This window comes from Rhinolophus sinicus, linkage group LG01, assembly GCF_036562045.2.
Source record: "Rhinolophus sinicus isolate RSC01 linkage group LG01, ASM3656204v1, whole genome shotgun sequence".
Taxonomy (NCBI): domain Eukaryota; kingdom Metazoa; phylum Chordata; class Mammalia; order Chiroptera; family Rhinolophidae; genus Rhinolophus; species Rhinolophus sinicus.
Genome location: NC_133751.1, coordinates 33,436,270 through 33,458,929, shown reverse-complemented (window position 1 = coordinate 33,458,929; position 22,660 = coordinate 33,436,270). Strand labels below are relative to the sequence as shown.

At 32.0% G+C, this 22,660-nt stretch overlaps 1 protein-coding gene and 1 long non-coding RNA gene across 8 annotated transcripts in view; one reads left to right on the top strand and one right to left on the bottom strand.

Annotated features, from left to right (window-relative positions):
- The window catches only part of BCHE (butyrylcholinesterase), a 53,946-nt gene extending 38,019 nt beyond the window's left edge, over positions 1–15,927 (top strand). The window contains exons 3-4 of the mRNA XM_019735932.2: positions 9,641–9,807; positions 15,489–15,927. Of these exons, the coding sequence (XP_019591491.2) occupies positions 9,641–9,807; positions 15,489–15,613 (292 nt within the window). The 3' untranslated portion in view covers positions 15,614–15,927. The remainder of the gene's footprint in view (positions 1–9,640; positions 9,808–15,488) is intronic.
- Positions 1–22,660, bottom strand: part of LOC109449577 (uncharacterized) — a 473,005-nt gene that overhangs the window by 40,540 nt on the left and 409,805 nt on the right. The gene's annotated exons all lie outside the window — the stretch shown is intronic.

Below are 22,660 nucleotides of genomic sequence, written 5' to 3'. Positions count from 1 at the left end.
ATTTCCCTTTCTAGGTAAAAGCCAAAAAGATGTAGCCAAGAAGCAGTGCAGGAAGTAAGGTTTGCTTTCATTACCGTTCTTCAATTCCTCACACATCAATCTTCTGTGACTCACTAGCCAAATCTGAATTATCACATGCTCTTTACAGATATTTGGTTATACATCTTGTCTTTCTTCATAGACAATATCATCACCTGAATTTTTGATATTTATTACTCTATTTGTTGTCTGTCTCTACAGATTAAATTGATGGATCTAAATTATACTGATTACAATACAGTCTAATGTTTTACTTACTTAAGCAAGCTCTCTGGTAGTCAAAACCTTTACCAAGCAGTTTTTATTGAACACTGACTGCACTAGGCTACCGGAATGAACAAAACAGGCATGTTCTCTGCTCTCATGAAGCTTTCCAGTCTAATGGAGGTCATTAGTCAATTATAGGGACCTCCAGTGAATAGCGGTATAAAGAAAATAACTTTGAATTCAAGAATAATTACATTTTAAGTTCAAACTACCCATTCAAGAAAAAAAATCACAATAATTTAAAGTTTTATATAATTTTCTTAGAGCATTTGATTTCCCAAGTTCCTTGTAATGTTCAAGTGTTCCATTAAATTCAAGCTATTTTAAGACTTTTATATGCTACTTTAAGAATACATTTCCAGGACTTTTTCTTGGCATTTCCTAGACTTATTCCTGAAAACTGTGGCTTGCTGCCTTCAAATTTATGGCAAAGACTAGAGCAAACAGACATGAAGAAGAGCAAAACTGATAGAATTTGGAAGACTCACAAAAGAAGCCAATTGGTTTCAAGTTTGCATTTAGTTTCTTATCCATAATTAATGTTGCCTGTCCCCTTATTAAAATAAGTGCTCTTGTGTTATTATGTGAATGTGCATTTGAACTTTCCACAGACCTTTGTGCTATAGCCCCTCTGGGATTCATGTGATTCCATCCAAATCATAGTAGTTACTGATAGTAGCTCTACTGTCATTAGAAAACAAAAATACGTACAAATATAATGCATTTGCACATTTTTAATTAGGCAAGTGCTTGCTAAGCTAATAAAAAAGAAAAAGAAATGGAAGGAAAGAAAGAAATGAGGGAAGGAGTATATAAAAGGAATGGAAAAAAGGAAGGAAGGAAGGAAGGAAGGAAGGAAGGAAGGAAGGAAGGAAGGAAGGAAGGAAGGAAAAAAAGGAAAGAAAGGAAAAAAGAAGGAAGGAAAAGAGGGAGGGAAGAAAGTGTTGTTTCTAAATCAACCTAGTATTCAGCCCAGTTCATTTTCTGGAGAGCTGGAGTAGGATAAACATTGCCTAATATTCCTCTTTAACTCTCTAGCTAATTAAGCAAACTCTCTGCCCAAATAATGCAGAGGGAAGAAGAAAGAATAATCCAGACCGTGAAAGCTTTATTCATCCATCATACCAATGGTATAGTTAAGATCTTTGGGATCTTTTATCTGGCAACCTTTTGCCCTTTCAGCTGATGATCAACAATGCGGTCTAATTGCTAAATGAGAACTGTGCACTGAGAATCAATTTGTTTGCATGACTATCCAACTATGGTAGTGAAGTATTTAGGAGAGTGGATTAAGTACAAAAACCTCTTCTAAATACTAATTAAGACTTAAATATCCTTACAAAACATAGAAAATGTGCTTTAAAGTGGGCATTTGATTCCTACTTATAAATTTAGAAAAAATACATCTCAGCAAAGGTGAAAATGTGTTGGAAGATTTAAATTTAGATTAAGAGGAGAAACATGTTTGTGTGTGTTTAAGACATTTGTATTCTCTTTCTTTTTTTTCTTCAAATATGACTCAGTTTAACAGCACTGATTACCAACACACGCCAGTTTCTTTGTTAGGTGCTTACAATTAAAATTAAAAAAAAAAAAAAAAAGTTAGACAAGTTTCCTGACACCTGGGAGCATTTAAGAAGTCTCACATTATATGATGCATTCAGCTTTACTTTTTAAAAATCATCCTTTAGACTGGATGTTTTTTTCTTACTTACCAGCCATCCACTTTCATAGCACATTTCTAGCTATATTATAACATATTGACCTTTGATATTTCTAGCACTGAAACCTCATCCCATATTCTGAAGGCCCCTAGTAACAACAGTTGCTAATTATTCTTAAAGTTAGAAGATGCTGTGCAACTAAATATACCTCATTTTTCTAATGGTATTTATTTAACTGAAATGTAATCTGTTCCTTTTTATTACTGTTGAGTGAAAAAAATCTTCCTATCTCTTTTTATGCTTTCCCCAGAAGGTTTAGCCCATTGATGTGTTTTGCCTTTTGAGCAAATTTGGTGACAGAATCATACAGTTTATGTATTTCCTTTGAGATTCTTCCCGCCTTTTCCTTCTCCTCCCTTCTTCCCTCTGCTCCGTTCCCCTGCCCTCCTCTCCTCTCCTCTTTCTCTCATAAAGATCTATATTCCTATTTCTCTGTGAAGTTGAGAATACGTCCCAATCCACCAGTTAGGAAAGATGGAATAATATACATTTAATAACCAACTTGGCCATGGACTCTACTTACATAATATATTTATCCCAAGAAGTGATTTTCAGAGAATTTCTGAGTTACTGCAATCTTCCCTGGTGTACTAATAGAATCCTGCCTCTCGGGTACCCAGTATACCTGCCTAGAAAAACAAACCTTTTGAAGAAAACTTAACAAACTAATGAATCTAGGGCATTTTCTTCGGTGATTACTTTCTTAATTTCTATAGTTTGCAATGGAAATGTCAGGAGATGGGAGGAAGCAAGTAACAAAAGTGAACTAGACTTACATATTTGCCTTAAATAGGAGGCCTGACAATTAAGTTCACAAACTTATTGCAACGATGTTGCTAGCCGTTTTGATATCAGAGGGATTATTCATTATGGATTTGTACCAACTGGACAGTCAACCAAGTTTACTATTTATAAGTGCTGAAAAGGCTGCGTGAAAAAGTTAGATGAAAACAACCTGAACTTTTCACCAATTCATGGCTCTTGCATCATGATAATGCACCAGCTCAGACGACACTGTCTGTGAGGGAGTTTTTAGCCAGTAAATGAATAACTGTATTGGATCATCCTCCCCACTCACCTGATCTGGAGGAGTCATACCACTATAGTCTTGCTCGCAGCTGGTTTGGAGAAACAGGAGGCAGGAGCCACACTATCCGCAACCCGCCATCCACTTGTCTCTGTCCCCCAATGACGTCTGTCTTTACCCAAAGATAAAGGAAATACTGAAATGAAGATATTTTAATGACATTCAGGACATCAAGGGTAATACTACGACAGCTCTGAAGGCCATTCCAGAAAGAGAGTTCTAAAACTGCTTTGAGGGGTAAACTAGTGTCATGTGGGGCATCCAGCGGGGTCTCTGGTCCCGCTCCACACATAAGAACGCAGGATGTGGTGAGGCCAAAAAGGAACACCCACGGAACCATAGATGGGGGAGTCATACCACTATAGTCTTGCTGGCAGCTGGGTCGGAGAAACAGGAGGCAGGAGCCACACTATCCGCAACCCGCCATCCACTGTCTCTGCCAACCAACCTCACTTGCTAGCTGCAATCCGCCCTGCTAACTGCAATCCGCACTTGGTAGCTCAGCCACCATCTTCTTGCTAGCCCCCATTTGCTGCTAGTGTAGCCACAGCAGTTATATTAGTGGCCAATGTCTCACTGGTTACAGCTGATGGACAACTAGCCCCAGCTGATGGCCATCCAATCACAGTTGATGGCCATTTACTACCTGAGCTAGCACCTTTCTATGTGAGGCTGAGAGCTTGAAGACTGCTTTCTGGGGCTCTGTCCCCACAACTACGCGCTGGCATTGCTGCATAGCTTCCCAAGGGGAGTACTTCGAAGGTGACCATAGTGATATTCAGTAATGAGGTATGTAGCACTTTTTCTAAGATGAGTTCACAAACTTAATTGTCTGAACTTGTGTAATCTAAATTGCAAATAACCCATCATAAAAAATTATCTATGCACAACTACATTATAAACTCTATATTGCTTTTGTAACTAGTATATTTTCCCTTATTACATCCAGAGGGAAAAGAGTACAGTAAAGAAAAAAAAAAAGAAACCTCCCTAACAAAATACAGTGAGTTTAGATGGAGGACATAAGTGAGCCCTGGAAAGAGTTGAGTTTCAATTTGTGAACAGACTTAAAAGAAGCTCATGCATATTGTTATTCCTCATTAGCTGATGTAGTACTTTGAAGTCAAATACAGTATTATTTCTTTAGGCACTTTAAGAGTCAATGTAACTTTTCAAGTTTTTAATCTTAGAAGAGTAATATTTACAAGACTTTTTTTTATCTTAACACATGAGAATAAAGTGAATTTCTCTCTTCTAAAACTATGAAAATTAATAGTTTGTAACTGATATTGATGTAATTTAAAATGTATACGTATAAAGTTCTAAAGGCTTTTCACTTAGTTCTCATTTCAACAAGCATTTATTAAGCATATATTTTCTGTTCAGGCTTATGGTAGATGCTGACAAGGAAAAAAATAAATAAGATGTGATTGACCTGAAGCTCAAAATATAATTATTATTTATATAATATGGCATGCTTATAGTGAGTTACAATAGTATGTTATAATACAAATTAAATTTTTATGGAAATTATATTTCTCAAAATGTTTTTGGTATACTTAATATTCAAGTTGCAGAACATATACACACATACACACACATCCATGTACATACACATATTTGTGTGTGTATACATATACATATACATATATACACACATATACTATATAGAGCATATACAAATATATAGTATATGTATAGATATATGTGTGTGTGTATATATATATATACACACACATATATATATATATATATATATATATATATATATATATATATGTCAGATTCACAGAAATGGGCATGTTATGTGCATATGTATGTATATATGAAAAGACAAATTATTTAAATTATTCTACTCGTCTTTAAAGATTCATTTTGAAAGCCTGTAGAAAACCTTGAAGTTCTGTATAAGAAGTTTCACAAAACTAATCAGTCAACCTAGGATTAGCCTTGTAGATTAAAATGGAGTCAATATGATTGAAATATTGGAAATCGTGAATTAATACTAAGTTGCTTTAATAAAATTCAGTGGTATCAAACTAATTTTCATTGGTTATATAATTAGGAATAAATGTGATAATTAATTAAAGAAAGCTCTCTTTGGGTCAGTTTTCAAGATTGCACAGATTTGGGGGTATTCAATTAAATAAAGTCAGTAATGGAACTTGGTCAAATTTATAAATATACTGCAGTCACAGAAAATTCTTCTAGAAGGAATCAAATACTTCTCTATAATATCTATATTCCTAAGGAGTTTTCTATATGCAAAATGAAACAGAGAATATATCTTGGGAAAAACATGGTTTTATTTATCCTTTGGTTTTTATTAGTGTCTCTATTTCACCCATGTCTCCATATTTATCTAAAACAGATTATATTATACATTCATGTTCATCATTTTATATTCAAATATGAAGAGTAATTTTTTTTTATTATATCAAAATTGTTTTGTATGTACTTTATATAAATATGTCAAAGTGATAGAAGCAACTTGTGAAATATTTTATTTGCTGCTACCATTACTATTCATGACACTAACTCAATGTCTCCATTTTATTTTATTTTTGCTCTATTTTGCTCAATCAGTTCCTAATTTTTTTCTAAGAGTACTAAATCTGCATGTGTCACTTTTTAGATGTTGATCCTTTGGTACCTGTTATATGCTATATTATCAATTTTATTTAAATGTTCAACTGTAACATCATTGTGAAAAGTTTACATGTAAGGCACATGTTAAAACTGGCACACAATGTCTTATAGCCATAATAAAAACTTACCTGATGCAGAATTTCACATTATTTGGCTCAGAATACTAATTTTCCCGAAATTGGAGAAATGATTATCTGTGAAATATGATTTTCTATGTGGTGGTAGTTTTTAAATGTGAACATTTACTATAAAATAATGAAAACTATAACAGGCAGGAATTTCTGCCTATTTTGTCTTTCTTGAATCTTCTGTGACTTAAATAAATCTGACAATAATATTTGTTGAATGAATTTTTTCCTAAATTCAGATTCTCTTATAGTTCCTCTATTCCTTAAATTAAAATACAATTTGATTTAAGTGTAATGTGATATGGAATATGAATCCATAAATATTTGTGTATTTAAGAAATTATCCAATATAAGCTGTTATCCCTTAGCCCTGTTATGACAGTGGAATGTTTCAGGAGGCCTTTCAATTTACAACTACTAATCATGGCTTCATCATACTAGATTGGAAAGCAAACAAATATATTCATTTTAAAATCCTTGTATAGCTTATTTAGACATTATAATCTCGGAATTCTTAATCAAAAAGAATAATAATTTCAGTTTAAGTTTAGCAGACAATATTGGGATTTATAATCCCAAGGAAACTTGATGCTTGGAGCTGAATTTATACTACATCTTCATATCAGGCAGCCTGAGTCAATTAATATAATTTTTTAAAAATCTATTTATGAAATGTGTTGTGAAATCTGGGCTCAAATAAAATGACAATCAGATAATTTCCTGAAACACAGATGCAAGAAAGGAAATCTGATTTATTTTGGTTAAATAAGCTATGTCTTAAAACTTTCAAATCTACATAAGAAGAAAAGTGTAAGATGACCTTTAGACCACTTTTGTATCCCATACAGCAGAAAAAGATTCTGATAGTAAAAATAAAGCAGACATTACTCTATTTCATGGAAAATTTTAGGTATTATCACTTTGAAGTCATTATTTTGTGACAATAACAGAAATATTTTTGAAAAATGGCAAAGTGCATATGTTTAAATGCATCTTATACTTTTGAGATTAAAATTGCATTGTGTTTCAAAATTGTGTATCTGGAAAATAGGCTTTATTTCACAAAGTTTTTAATTGATACAGATAGGAAGATTATTGCCTCTCTTGTTAGGTTTTAAAGTCTTGGCAAATTTCTTCAAATTATAGAGTAAAATGTTACATCACTTCAATAGCTATTTCAATCACTTTTTGAAAACTCTATCTGCATCCATAGGCACAGGAATTTTATTATCTCTGAATTGTAATTTGGAATGTCATGAGTTATTTCATAGGACAAAGTTTGTTAAATGAATACTGGCAGTGCATTAGTGCTTCACTCTTGAACTCAAGTACAAGTCAGGTCTGTTTAAGTCACCATTTGCAGAAGCCAGATGAATGTGCTGTTAAAATGGTGCCATAAGTTAATTAGAGTGGAATTAGAAGTAAAGTGGGCAATTTAGGAACATAAGAATTGCTGTACCGAATCAGACCAATGGTTTTCTTGGTTTAATATCCAGCCTCCAGCAGCTGTACTTGTTAGTTTCTAAAGCTTTAAAGCTTTAAAGGAAGACTCCATAATTCACCTAGACAAGTGTGCCATCTGTGATCTGGAGAAATTTTCTTCATGACCTCTCTCAAATAATACCCTAAAGCAGGATGTTTCAATCCTGTTATGATATGGGTTTAGCTTGAATAGCTCTGGTTTTTAATAATTCTTATTGAATCATCCAATTCCTACATAAAATCAACTAGTCCATCAAGAAGCTATTTATTGCTAAAGCTCCGGAATTCATGGTTGAATATGTCTGCTTTTACGACAAAATATGAATGTATGGTGCTTATTTCATACAAGTTCTTGATAGCATAATCTACCTCTAGGTAATCATACTGAATAAATGCCTGCTTCTCTTTCCAAAATTTGCTGGGTTCATAGACTTTTGGAAAACAAACAAACAAACAAACAAAAAATCTTGTATCTACTATCACTACTCCCAACTTTACATCTATTAATAATCTATAGAAGATATTAAATGATGAAGAATTTTGTGTGAACTTTTAGGAAAGTTAAACTGGAGTTTTTCTTATATGATTTTGCTTACAGCAGAATGAACCTAAGAGAAAGGAATGACTTACTAATCCTTATCACTTTAGTCTTCTGCTTATGATGAAAGTATCTGTGACTGCTTTATAGATTTGCTGATTATTCTAGATACCATCCCCAGATCAATAATTCTAAAATGTTATGTTCATTGTAAGCAATTTAGGTGAAAAATCCCTTAAATATAGTAAATGCCTGCAACCTAAAGTCTAAACCATTTTTCCAGGCTGTCAGATCCTAATGTGGTAATACCAATATTCTAAAGCTACAATTCTAATAATAGGATCTCGTCTATGCTAGAATCCAAGAAAATTAGCTTTCTCATTGTTATTTGAACTAAGATGAACACTCATAATCTGTGCCTTTGTTAAATCTATTTCCTCTCGTTAGCTTTCCCAACTTTTCTTTCTGGTTCAGTTCCTTATTTCCTCTCCTTACTTCAGCTAGAATCTCATTCCTTCAGGTAATTTCCCTTTCAAACATGCAGTGATTGCTCCCTCTTCTGACAGTTTGTAGTCCTTTGTTTATGCTTGATTTAGGCTACCATAATTGGTTATTTGTTTTCATGGGTATTCTTGTTTGAAAATGCCCTGAGGGAAACTATGTTTTCCCTATTTATTTGTATTTCCAGAACCATGTCTAACTCATAATTATAGCTTAAAGCTATATTAAAGGAAAGTCTGTAGAATCTCTGGTGACTGACTAGTTGGAGGCACTAAAAATGCTCACTCTTTGAGTTTCTGTTTAGTTACCTAGGTGATAATATATTATTGAGTGATACAAAGGTGTAAATGAACCCAAAACAATGAATTTCTAAAATAATAGAGTTAAATGATATTGATTTAAAAATCGAAATGAAAGATAAAAGAAATATCAGCACAAAAAGAGAACACAAAGGTTCTGAATTGACTTAGGCTCATGATGTTAAGGAATGAAGGGATATCAAGCAGAAGTAATACAATAGGGCAAAGGTAAGGAAATGAAATAAGGAGGAAATTGCTAACAAACTATCCCTAATTCCTGTTGGTTGGCTCATGAAGAAAATATCTGAAAATAAGCTTGGGAATGTGGGTGACATCATGTTTATTAACCTTTTCCTGAACCCACAGGGAGATTATGGAAGGATTTTAGGCAGTGAACACATCTACAAAAATGTAAGATCAATATAAAAGTGAGACTGAAGGCTCTTAATGCAACAAGGTTGTTCCATAATAGAAAAATATGTAATCAGTTCCACACTCAGGAAGTAAGGATAAGAACAAATAGAAAGAAATAGATGTAAGAGATATTAAGTAGATGGTGTTAATGTTCATGGTGAAAAGATAAGGGAAAAAGATGAAACAAAAGTAACATTGCCTATTTAAGCATTTTGAAAAAGAAAACATTAGCATGATTGAAATTAAAAACAAATACACTTTCCCTTGTATATAAAGCAGAAATGCATGCAAAAAAGTTCTTCACATTTTACTTCCTACAATTTTAACTAACATAGTCCTTTAAAGTACTGAAAACATTCAACCCAGTTTATTTATGCTTCACATCATCAAAACAAATCCACAATTTTTTTTCTGACTTTTTAAAAAGCTCTTGTTGGTTTTTGAAAACAGTATTATTTTTATCTAACAATGATTTCAGTAGAATTATAATGTCTTTCTTTATTTTTTTTTAGAAATCCAAATGGGACCCAGAATAGTAATACAAGATGGCCTGTCTTCAAAAGCACTGAACAAAAATATTTAACTTTGAATACAGAGTCACCAAAAGTATACACTAAGCTACGTGCTCAACAATGCCGATTCTGGACACTATTTTTTCCCAAAGTCTTGGAAATGACAGGTGTGTTTTTCGTATGTGATTAAATAATTGGTTGTAGATTATGTAAAGGGGGGATAAGGTAGACTATCCGAGGCACAGTGATGGTGTTAATCTGTGACTTTACAATTGTTTGATTCCAACAAGTACATTATATTAAGAACTTTCTTCCAGCAAGTTTGGATAAGTTTTGAGGGCTTGCTATATAAGCAGCACTTTCGTAGTTAAATAAAGAAAACTAAAATAGAAAGTTTCCCGAAAGAACATAAAACTTAGTAGTGGAATTAAAATAGTGTACTACTTGCTACTCAGCCAACATTTTTGTAATTAATTAATATATAATGAATAAATAAAAATATAAAATAATTTATACAACTAAAAACTGGAACTAATAAAATATAGAACTAAATATAATTTATATTCAAAAATAGATAAAAACAAATTCATTTAAAAATGAACCCTTGATTTCTAAATGAAAAAAAAAACTCTAAAATTTACACGTTTAAAAACACAATCCAAATATTTGCAAATTATCTGAAATTGGAGATATTTATCTAACAACATGTACATATATTACATAACACAACAAGCAAATAGTTATTTAGTTAACTAATCTTCAGGAAGTGATTACCTAGACATATAAGGAAATACTTGGAAAATGATTCAGATTATCATATTATTTTAAAATCCATTAGTGACAAATTACTTAAATCAACTTGAGTAATCAACTCGAATGATCACATCTTTTGTGAGAAAAATGACGTACATATCAAACCCAAGGCCTGGTTTTAAAATGCCCAGCTGTTTACAACCCATGTGGCTCTTCTGGTATATTTTCTGCCCTCATTTTTTTCAAATAAAAGTAATTGACTTTCAACCATCGGACATATTGCTGGCCAGTTTCTATATACTTTGCCATTCTGTTCATCACAACACTATACTTTTCATACTACATATTGGATACCACAATACAGTAGATGTTTTCAGTTTCTTATTTAGAAAAGAAAGGAGTTCGTTTCACTCAAATATGAGCATCTCAGAACTTTATTTGATTGTTGAATTTGCCTTTTGATTATCAGACATTACTCACTAAAATTATAATTTTGTACTCCATCTGTTTGGGAAAGGTTTCTGACATACCAGTGCTCTGTGTATTGCCAAATGTTCTGTGACATAATGTATAACCAGAGATGGGCTTCTGCATCCCTTGGCAGAGCTACAGTACTGCCCTTGTGTCCTCCGGGTGTAAATAACAATGAGGTAACGCATTTCATCTGCCAAGAGACCAGAAGAGGTACCACTTAACACATCGCAGACTACGCAGTCTTAATCTTTACTTAAAATATTTTTAAATGAGAGGGTCATAATTTGAGAAAAAAAATAAGAGTGGGGTTGGGGGAAGTGAAAATGACTAATTTATTATAAGCCAAATCGAGCATTCTGGTTAAGGCACATATGGTCTATTGCAAGTAATTTGTTGATAAAATAAAATTTGAATATTAGCAATTTTTGAAGATATACTTCAAAATCTCTACCTCTAAATACTCCACTGCCATTAAACAGGTTTAATAAACAAACTCAGATATTTTTGGCCAGCTGCTTCCCTTTCCTTTGCAGTGCTGAACAAATTTCTATTATAGTTCCAGCAAAACTGTATAGAAATACCATACCTGCCCTGTGTTAGTACCATGCTCTGGGATAGTGCCTTGTGTCTTGAAAATGTAATTTAATATTTTAGCACTATTTTTTCCCAGATAATTCCTTCAAAAAGTTACATTATATATATAGTATAAAGTTTAAAGTAAATGCATATTTTATAACATCAACAATATATTCATTAATAATAAAAAATAAATTTAAACAAACAAAACCATTGTGACATTGCATGTTTTTAACTTTTAGAAATAATGGATAACAGAAGGGTTTAAAAATGTTAAGAGCACATTTTCTTATCATACCTTAAATTTTTCAAGTTGCAAAACTTTAAACATTTCAATTTTCAATGTTTTGAAAATTGAGGTTATTCAGATGAACTGGATGGAAGTATTTATGAAAGTACTATTTTTTTAAAAAATGCAGCTCTACAAGTAAAAGAAAATTTCAAAGAATCACTACAGACTGGATTTCTTAAAAGGAGAAATGTGATGCTGACCTCATTCAAATTGGAAGACTAATAAAGCTTTATAAGTGTCATTTGAGCAGTAGTTTACATTTGAGCAATGAATCTTCTCAAATAAAATGATCCCTAAGACATGATTCTAGTACTTAACTTTCAACCATTCTTTAGCACATGCCCCAACTGCATGCACCTGCAAGAAATAAAATGTACAATATTTGTTTCAAATGTTACCAAATTCAGAGTTTTCACTAAGAATGTAACTCTATAATAGCTCAGAATCATTTTAAAAGAAAAAAAGAAAGAAATGACCCATTCAATGTCAATAATATATCAATGATTTTTACTGAAATTGGAAGAGTAAATTTATTTGAAGGAAAAGAAAATCTTTGACTTTCACATGTTCTTAATAAAAACAAACATTAGATCCAGTGGCTCCTCCTTGGGCCTTTCAATAAATCATGAAATACTGTTACTTGCCAAAACTAAAGAGGACCAGATATAAATTTAAGAGCTGAGACACCACTTGGATTGGTCACTTGGAAGAATCATTTACTGGTATTTGCTAATCAGCAGGACTGGAAACCAAAAATGAGAGTGGGAAGCCAATTTGGAGAAAAAAATCAAACTGTTTTGCTGTTTTCATAAGTCTGAATATTTAATCCCTTATTAAAAGTAAAACAAAACAAAACGGCTTTGGGTAACATGATAATTGAATCAAATTATCTTTTTTATGTCACTTTTAAAGTACATGAAATTTTCACAAAGCCTATCCTGAGTTTATAGTAGTTCACTCTACTGTCACACCCACAATCAAAATTACAATAGGACAACTAATACGTTGTGATTTACTGCATAAAGAGTTACGCATTTCTTGATAATTGTAATAATTGGTTGACAAACATGGAAACAAGTAAGTAGTAACAGGGACAGAATAATTTTCTGTGAACTCTCAAATACATAAACTATAGTGTTTTGTTTTTGTTTTTTTTATTATTATAATGCTCAGCAGAATTCAATATCAATTTAATCTCTTCTTCTAACTTGACATCCATTAATAATTTTGGGTTGACTCATTTCTCTGTGTTCTCTCCTAATTCCTCAGATTTGATGAAATACACACAGCTCTGGTGAAAGATCACTTACTCTTTTTTAATTGACAAAATAAAAGACAGCTTTTTTACTATTACTCTTTCTGTAGGAAAGACTGACTTTTTTGTTTTAATGAGACCACAATATGGGTACAACAAAGATTACAAAAATCCTGAAAAAATGGTGTCAGTATGTTTATGAACTACTGGTATTGATCTAGCTGTACATGGATTCAATGAAGAGAAAAGTTAGGAATAAATTTTTGTGACAAGGACAGTAAATGCATTAGTGGAGTTCCCAATAGGTTCACAGAGCTTGATTTCAGAATATACACACCACCTCATACATGCTTCACAGTAATATTGCAAAATAGGTATTACGAACACCATGTATAGTTGTAAAAATAATTTGAAAAGTAATGCATTTTTCTGTCACTAATATAGATAATGGTCAAGCTGGAATTTCAACCCATGTCACTCCAAAGCCTATACTAATGTTCTTTCCTTATTTCACACTGCAGTACCTTGTTAATTAAAAAACAAATCAATCTACATTTCACAGATGGTAAATCTATAGGTATTTAAGTTGCATTCCATTTTTGAAAGGAAAGGAGGAGGGGGTAGGAGAAAAACTTCTAATTTTGGTTTTGAGTTATGTCATGGGAATCAAGTTTTTTTTATTATTTTTATAATGGTGTATCCAGTTCCACTGGATTTGGTTAGAAAATAATTAAATGTTTTATATTTTATTGTCTTACTGTTTAGTACTTCTAAATGAAAAATGGAGTCAGGTTTACAGAGCATTTGTACACTAAAAAATAAAGTATTTCAATATGTTCAATCATATAGATGTTTGATTATGACACATAAGGAAATAAATTTGTATTTATATGAATCAGTGGATTTGGAATCATTCTATCAACAAGAAAAGAAAATCAGATCTAGGACATTTCCTCTAAGTTTTAAAATTCATGGTGTAAATTATCAATCATTTATTTGTTATATCAAAAATTTTGTTTTTTCTGAACTTTAGAATCCTTATTTCATGTAAGTAACACTTTAAACAGTATTTAATTATCATAAAAATAACATTAAGAGTGGGTCATTTCATATGATATTTATCTTTCACATCTAATGTTTTTAACTCTTTAGAGAAATTGTTTTTTTCACAAAGAAACTGTAGTCATTGATCTTTTAAAAGCCATTTTTACATAAAAACAGGATATTTTTGTATAAATTCTCAAATATGTGTCCAATGTCCAAGCATTAAAAACATTTCAAACTTAAATTTATCCAAAATTACAAGGACTATTTTAATAGAAAATATTTAATATTTTGATTTTTATCTAAACTAAAAATCAATCACTGAATGTGCTCCATTGTTAATAGTATGAAAGAATATTATAATATAGTATGAGATTACATGAACTGTCTTCTCTAAATTAATATCTTACAAAGTTATAATTAATCCAAAATTCCAAACTGAAAATTATACATTAAAACAATTTTAAGTCCTTATTTTTAGGAAAGTAGAAATAACTTAAACTTTTGTTATTTATTCAATGATAAGATCTCAGCATCCTAAAAGTTTAAGAAGAGAACTACCATGTATAAAATACCTTAAAATTTATATAATTTAAATCATCTTCTAGACTGATCATATATATTTCTATTAAGAACAAAAATACATAATTTTAAAAGTTTGTAATTTAAGAGTTTCTATTGTTCACAAACTTTATTCTTTAATGTAATCCACTTTCAAATAAGTCAACATTTCAAGGTTCTTACAGTACATCAACCACTTTTGTTTCATTGTCTCACATTTTTTCTGGCATAAACACTCCTCTTCCCTTGACAAAAACATACACTTTGCAGACTACTGAAAAGAAGAGACTGTCTTAGTCATCTTTCTGATTTGCAAAGCAGAATCAGACTGCTTTCCTATAGTAGTTTCAATAAACTGCTTTCAATAACCATGCATCGTTTTTAATTAAAATATACTTTAATAGGCTGAGTGTAAAATCTTTATAGAATGTCAATCACCAAGTTCTCTCTATGCAAAATATTGAGATATAAACTTGTTCATTAGAAATAATACTCTGCTATATAATTATATATAAATGATATTTATTAAATGAGATTTTTTGTTATAAATAGGGAAATCAAGAAAATAGAATAATATCTATAATCTTAGAAACAAAAACATATGTAATAAAATATAATTTGACATAATTTAATATATACAATCATCTTTGAATTTTGTTTTATATATTTTTATATTTTATATATATTTTATACATATGTATTATTTGTATTTTCTTATAATGTATAAACATTTTATGAAAATCTTTTCAGGTAGTGAGAAAAGCTGATAATAAAGAATAAAAAGTTTCTGTGCAGCATACTTGGAGAAAATGGCATCTGTAATCAAAATTATTTTTCAATTAACATAAAGAGATTAAAATTTAGATTAACTCAATTTATTCCATGTTTTACAGGAAATATTGATGAAGCAGAACAAGAGTGGAAAGCAGGATTCCATCGCTGGAACAATTACATGATGGACTGGAAAAATCAATTTAACGATTACACTAGCAAGAAAGAAAGCTGTGCAGGTCTCTAATTAATAGATTTACCCTTTATAGAATGTTCGCTTTTCTGTAGATCAAGGCAAAACTATCAGTAGCTCTCTTATACACCTAGTAAGAAAGTTATTATATAGTTGAACAAAAATGCCAAAGGATAATATCGATTTCTCACATCTTTCATTTAGCATTGTACCTAGCATTTCAAAACCCAAATGGCCAGAACATGTTAAATTAAATTTCACAATATAAAGTTTGGCAATTATATGCATATTAAAATGATTTGAAGCTTCAAACTCTTTCCCAAATAACTTTAATATTTTTCCTAATAAATGTCTGTATTCTCTTTTTATTGAATATTTATTTTTATTATCACTTATAAAAAGTTATATTTTAACAATTAATTAGGTCTTAAAACACAGGATACTATAATTTACAATACTGCTTCCTCTAATTAATTTATGAATTTAGTGTCAATATGAGTTATAAAAACAAACAGAAAATACTTGGCCCCTTTGTTTTTAAGAGAAAACAAAAGGGAAGTTTAAAATAAGAGGCTTCATCACTTGGATAGAAATAAAATGTTGCTACCAAGAAACAAAAGTAAGGCAATATAATGAATTCTTGTTTATATTTTTAAAAATATGTATGCTTAGAGTCCTCAAATTATATTCTATATACTTTCAACTCTTGCCTTTTCTCAACTCCCCACTCTTTGACTCTCCCCAAACATGTATATGTCAATTACTGTTCCTATAATTCAGAAATAAAAAATGTAGTTGATCCAAAGTCCCAAGTCAGAAGTCATGTACCATTTGGGAAAGAAGAACCCTGGCTGGACCCCAAAATATTAGGATTTTCATAGGGAAATTGTTCAATTCCAAGAGTGAAATGTTTATACTTTCAACAGATAAATTATATTATTTTTATAATTAAAAAAACTACAAAGCTGCATTGACTAACTTGTGTGACAAAGGAACACATCTATTGGGTAAGATCACTGAATAGTTCACTAACGGAGAAGTTGGGGGTTGTTAAGTTTCTGAAAAAGGCCATATTCGTTGATTATGCTAATTAAGCATTGAAAACCAGCACTCAGGATAGGATAAAGTGAGTCTATAGGTCTTTACACTGTTGGTTAAAGCGTATCACATTGTTTACTTGTCTTAAGTGAGATCCAGTACGAGTCTGCCATCCTTACTCAAAGTTCATGGTACTTTATCAGATTCAGTAGGTAAGAGAGAGTCGCTATACAAGCCAAGTCAGTTTTGATATCACTTCATTTTGATATCAAAATGTAAGTGCACATTTTTGCTTTATAGTTCTTCCCTCATCCAGTGATGAAGAAAAACACATACACACACACAAATAATAGGTAAATTATCAGGCTTTCCATTCTACACCACTATCTTGATTTCAGGTGCCATTCTTCCAGGATTCATTATGTTTTTTGGAATCACTTGATCCTCTTTTTCATGTGGAATCCTCTAATATATGAAATATCAGGATGATATTTGTTCAACAGCATAAAAGACCCATTAAAAATACTCTTGATGAGGGCAATCATTAGAAAAACAAAGCTGGTGATGGTAGAATTTCTTTAAGCTGTCTCATATGACATATTCCTGTTATGGAAAGTTCCTATGGACAATTTCATCCCACCTTGGACAATAAATGGATTTGTTCTTGAATTTTACCTAGACAACACTTGACTTACTCTGAAGCTTTTACCCAAATGCAACAAGTGTGAGCCTGCACATAAAACATTGTGTCTTTGTTCTGTAAAAAAATTAACATGAGTTCCCTGTGTCCTGTACCTTTACAAGAAGTTAGGTGAAGGCTTTTTAAAAACACACTTGTACAACAGAGTCTATATAATTTTCCTTCCTATGATAGCCATTTAAAGGATAGTTTAAATGTAGGATTCTAATTCTGGGATCCCAAACCAGAAGAGAAAAAAATTGTTCAGAAAATGATGTAAATCAGTATTTCTGGCTTCTTGAAGACTTGTGAGTCAGCAGACTCATAAATAAAAGAAGATATGGTTATTTGATATATTAACAGTATATAAATATTAAAACCATAAAATGGTATAAAACCATTGCTATAGCGCAAACATGGAAAGATATTATATCAGCAAGTACACAAAACCACAGAGGCTGTCACCTACTTTTGGTAAATTTTTGAAGTATGTTTCCCCAAAATGTGAAGGATTATTATGTCTAAGGTTACAACAGAACAAGTATAATTAGTCCAACCAGTGTCAGGATATTAGCTTTATGGTTTGGTATCCACGTGATATTTATGAGGATTAAGGTAACATATTAAAAATATTATAACTAGTTTTGGTTTAAAAAAAAATGGCTGCCGGATAATATCTGCATAAAGACAATGATTTTTAAAGGTAAGATAATTAATTTCTGATGAATCAGAAATTAAATTCCAGGGATAAACCTTAACATAATTGCAGCTATGACATTTTTAGCAGAATATTCTGATAAATTGAACCTTCTTGACATTGCTGAAGAAAGGTGACAAACTCAACTTTTAATACAGTATCCAGTTGCAGCTATAGCCTTACTTAATTCAATAAAAGTATTCTCTTTATAGAGCTTGTTTGAAAATTAGGATGGTAAGAAAAATAGGAAATACAAGTTTTTTTACTTAATGTACTTAATATAAATATAAAGCAATAGTGCTTTTATCAATGTAATTTTGGTGGAACATTCACAATGTCAAAAAATAAAGAAAACACAACCAGATTTAAACACAAGCACATATACACATCCTGCACACTCATACAGGTATATGCATACATACATGCATTTATACAAACATAATTCTATTAATATCCAGCAAGGGATCACAGTGAAAAATTTCACTGCATGTTTCCAAGAGCGGGGGAAAAAGGATTTGGCAATATTAGGAAAGCAGAGTGCATTATAATTATATATGATGGCCATCTAATCAAGCATTAAAAACTAATGCAAGATATGAAATATATTTTATAAATATAAACATTTATTCTGCATAAATATATAATTATAAAATAATGTTTAAATATATAATATATAGGGCAATTTGTGATAAAACACAACAGTCATTGTCATATGTCACTGGAATGTGCTGCTGTAATTGGAAAGCAATTTATTTACAAATTAATTGAAGCAGTATAGTAGACCTATTGTGTGGATGCTGAGTGAGGAATATTGTCAATCAAAATATTGGGAAGGTATAACTGGTTTGCAGAGGGAAGAAAAAAAGAAAGAAACAAAAATAGAAAGGAAGAGAAGGAGGGGAGGAGGGAGGGAGTGGAGAGGGGAGGGGAGGGGAGGGGAGGGGAGGGGAGGGGAGGGGAGGAGAGGAGAGGAGAGGAGAGGAGAGGAGAGGAGAGGAGAGGAGAGGAGAGGAGAGGAGAGGAGAGGAGAGGAGAGGAGAGGAGAGGAGAGGAGAGGAGAGGAGAAACAAAGGGAAAAAAAAAAAAAAAAGAAAGAAAGGAGGAAGGAAATTCCTTTCTCAATTTGGCCCCAGTTTCTTTTCGTTTAGCTGACCTTACTCTGTCTTGTCCCTGGTCCAAAATCTCACCTAGTTTCAGATTTATCAGAGAATTAAGGCAGTAGAAGTGGCATTGTGATTTTAGAGGTAAATGCAAACACAAATAGCCATATACACAAAACACAAAATGAATTTATCTCACCCAAAGAAGGCTAGATTTTTTGCCAGCCATTGCTCATTTTCTTAGACCCATTTACTCCTTTTATGGTTACCCTAAGAGGTGAAAACCTGAATTTCCAAGCAATTGTCAATGCCTTGATCTTATGAAATTCATCTTTGGATTCTCAGCTAGGACGTGCTTGCACAGTGCCACCACACTCTGTATGGTATTTGTTGATTGAGTGTATGAATAAGAGTATAAGATACAGCAGAGTTCAGTTCCACTACTGGTATGTGGGAGAAAAATTGCATTGTGAATCTTTGTGGAGCCAAGAGGAAGCATGAAACAAAAGCTAAAGAAGAGGAGGAAGAAGAGGAGGGGGAAGAAGGGGGAGGAGGAAGAGGGAGAAGGGGAGAGCCACCACCTGGAACTAAATTTATCCAAATGAGCTGTCTAGGCAATTGGGTGTTTCAGGGCAGAAGAGGTGATGAGACATGGAATAGCATATGGTATACATATTAGATGAGTAGATAATTTCACATTGATATATGGGTTATTTAACTCAAGGATTCTCCACCTTCAACCTTGACTACACATTTGAATACCTGGAATAGCTACCTACATATGGCCTGCATATATCAGTCAATTAAATTAGAGTCTCTGAGAGTAGAGCCAAGACACTATTTTTTTTTTTTTAATATTCTTCAGGTGATTCTGATTTCTTCAGGTTGAGATGCATTAATTTATTTTTCTATGATAGCTCTGTTTGTCTCGCCAGATTAAAAGACAATGATTTTGATAGGGAAGAAATTATAGGTCCTAGATCAGTAGTTTCCAAACTTTGTTACATATTAGAATGATCTGGGAAGTCAATAAAAATCCTACTATCCATGCTACACCCCATACTAATTAAATCACAAGGTGAGGGTGGGAGCCAGGCACCAATATTTTTTAATGATCCCTAATTGGTTCCAATGTACAGCAAAGTTTGGGAACCAACAACATATTCCAGATGCTTAATTTAAAGAACTGGGTTGATATTTCTGTATTCATATTGTTTTAGTACTCACAAGCATATAACTATAAAACTTGAAATTTTATGTAAGAAATGTACTTGTTACTGATATCTGAAAGCCTAATTGTTTTTTTTCTGCACAAGAAACTATAACAGAGATAACTGAATTTGGAGAATAAATTTGGGACGCTCACTTCTTTTTAAAACCTCTACTCTCTATAAAGTTATCTTTTCAGGATATCATTTTTATGTTCTGGAGAGAGTGAAAAATAAGAAATAGTAAATTAAATATATATATTTTACGGTGGTTTATATCATAGCGGTTATTAGAGTACATCATTGTTTGCTTTGAACTAATGCAGAATTTGCTCACTTGACAATATTTGGTAATAATAATTCAAATTCAAGATAAGAAATCAGAATTTTAATTCCTGTTTTCCAGTATACTTTTCACATGAAAAGTATTGACTGTCTTGTGATCTTTCAAAGTAATGTCAAGCAATTTTCTAGGATCATAAAGAGATGTTGTTTGGATTAATTACTTAATGATTATTAAACTAAGTAGGTGAGTAGTAAGAGTTATTTTTCATGTAAGAAGAATTAACAGATACCCTCGAGGCAATCAATTACTATATTACCTTGTTTTTCTGAAGTGAGACCTTTCATTATTTTTTAATTGTTTTTTATTTCCTTCAACAATTCAGGGAAGAAAAAAAAGCTATCAAAGAAGACTCTGGAGAATAAACTATAAAAATGTATTTAACAATGTTAAGAATTATAACATCCTTGAAATATAATGCGAAGGAAATTATCTATGTATTTATGAGTATCTGTATCTATCATCTATCTATCTATCTATCTATCTATCTATCTATCTATCTATCTATCTATCATCTATCTGTGTATATAACATCTATCTAAAATACGCCACTGCCAATTTTAACCAAAGTGGTGGTGGGAAACACCAGAGAAATATTGACATAGCTGGTTCAAACTGGAATATAAATTGAAAGCCATTGCCTTGACCAAATAGCCTTAATGTTCCCTTCAGCTTGACTAAACTTTGCACAGATTTCTCCGTGACGGGAGGCCTCTGACCTCTCATTTCTTACAGCATTTACTTTAGAAATCTTTGTAATTCTTTCTCTGCCCCTTGAAATGTATGTAAATCTAGCAGCCTCTTGCCAGTTTTACTATGCAGGAAATGTCTTTCTCAAGGACCTGGGAACCATTGCTTTGAAACTAAACATGAATTGAGTTAGTGCCTTCATCTCTCAGTCTCTGTGTAAAGTAGGAAACTAACTTTAATGGGAGCCAATTACCAAACACAGATGGCCCAATTATAGAGAAACACTTGTCAACTCAATGTGCTCAACACATCCCATTGGTCAACACTTGCCCAACGTCCTCCGGTACTTTTCCACTAGTTTACTTCAGCATTTAAAAACCTTCACAGCTTTTGTTGCAATGAAGTTGAATTCAGTTTTCCTCCTGTATTGCAGTAGACTTTAAAAACGTCTCCTTTGCTTGTTAACTTTGTCCAATGCATTTTTTACTTTAACAGACTAAAGCAAATTCTAAAACTTTACTTAAAGTGCCTAGGGCATACTCACATTTCTATCAATTTTTTATTGCCATATCACGAAAAAACAAATATTTTTCATGCAGCAGATATCCTTCAGAAATAGTGACTCTCTTAACAATCTAATGAAGATGATAGCAGTATTAAATTTATGAGGTATTGAATACCTATTTTTTGGTAGTTTTTCCCTAATATATTTTAGATCTTAGGCAGATAACAATTTGCATACCTCTGTCAATCTCAAGTGTTTGGCAATTATCATTTTTAGCATTTCTTAATATTTCAGGGTATTTTTTTTTTCTTCTTCCTTTCTACATCAAATTTAAGTTTTCATGGTCATGCTGTTTTCCTAACAGAATGGCAGTGGAAAAATTCAACTTGCATGTAGGGTTTCTTTTCTTTTCCTTTTATCTCTTCTTTTTTTTCGTTTCCATAATGCAAAAGAAGAGCTGCAGAACTTTGTGCTATGGTCTAGAAGTCATTGGTGATATAAAGGATTACATTTGCATCTGCAATGCAAATTTTCATTATTCCATTTGGCCTTTGGGAACAGAGCCTAGAAAATAACATTTTCCCAGAGAAAACAATTATCATGAAATGTATATAACTTAAACTTCAGGAATCCTTACTTGCAAGGACTCCTTTGAGGGTGCTGTATGTAATTTTGCATTTGCAATTTTATAAAGACTGGGTGTGCCCAAAAGTGTATACACGTGGACACTTTGGTCAACATTGCTCAAGCAGTAGTTCACTGTAATCAGAAGAGTGTGGATGCTGATGGTAACCACTTTGAGCATTTCTTGTAATTGCAGAAGTCAAATGTGACTTGTATT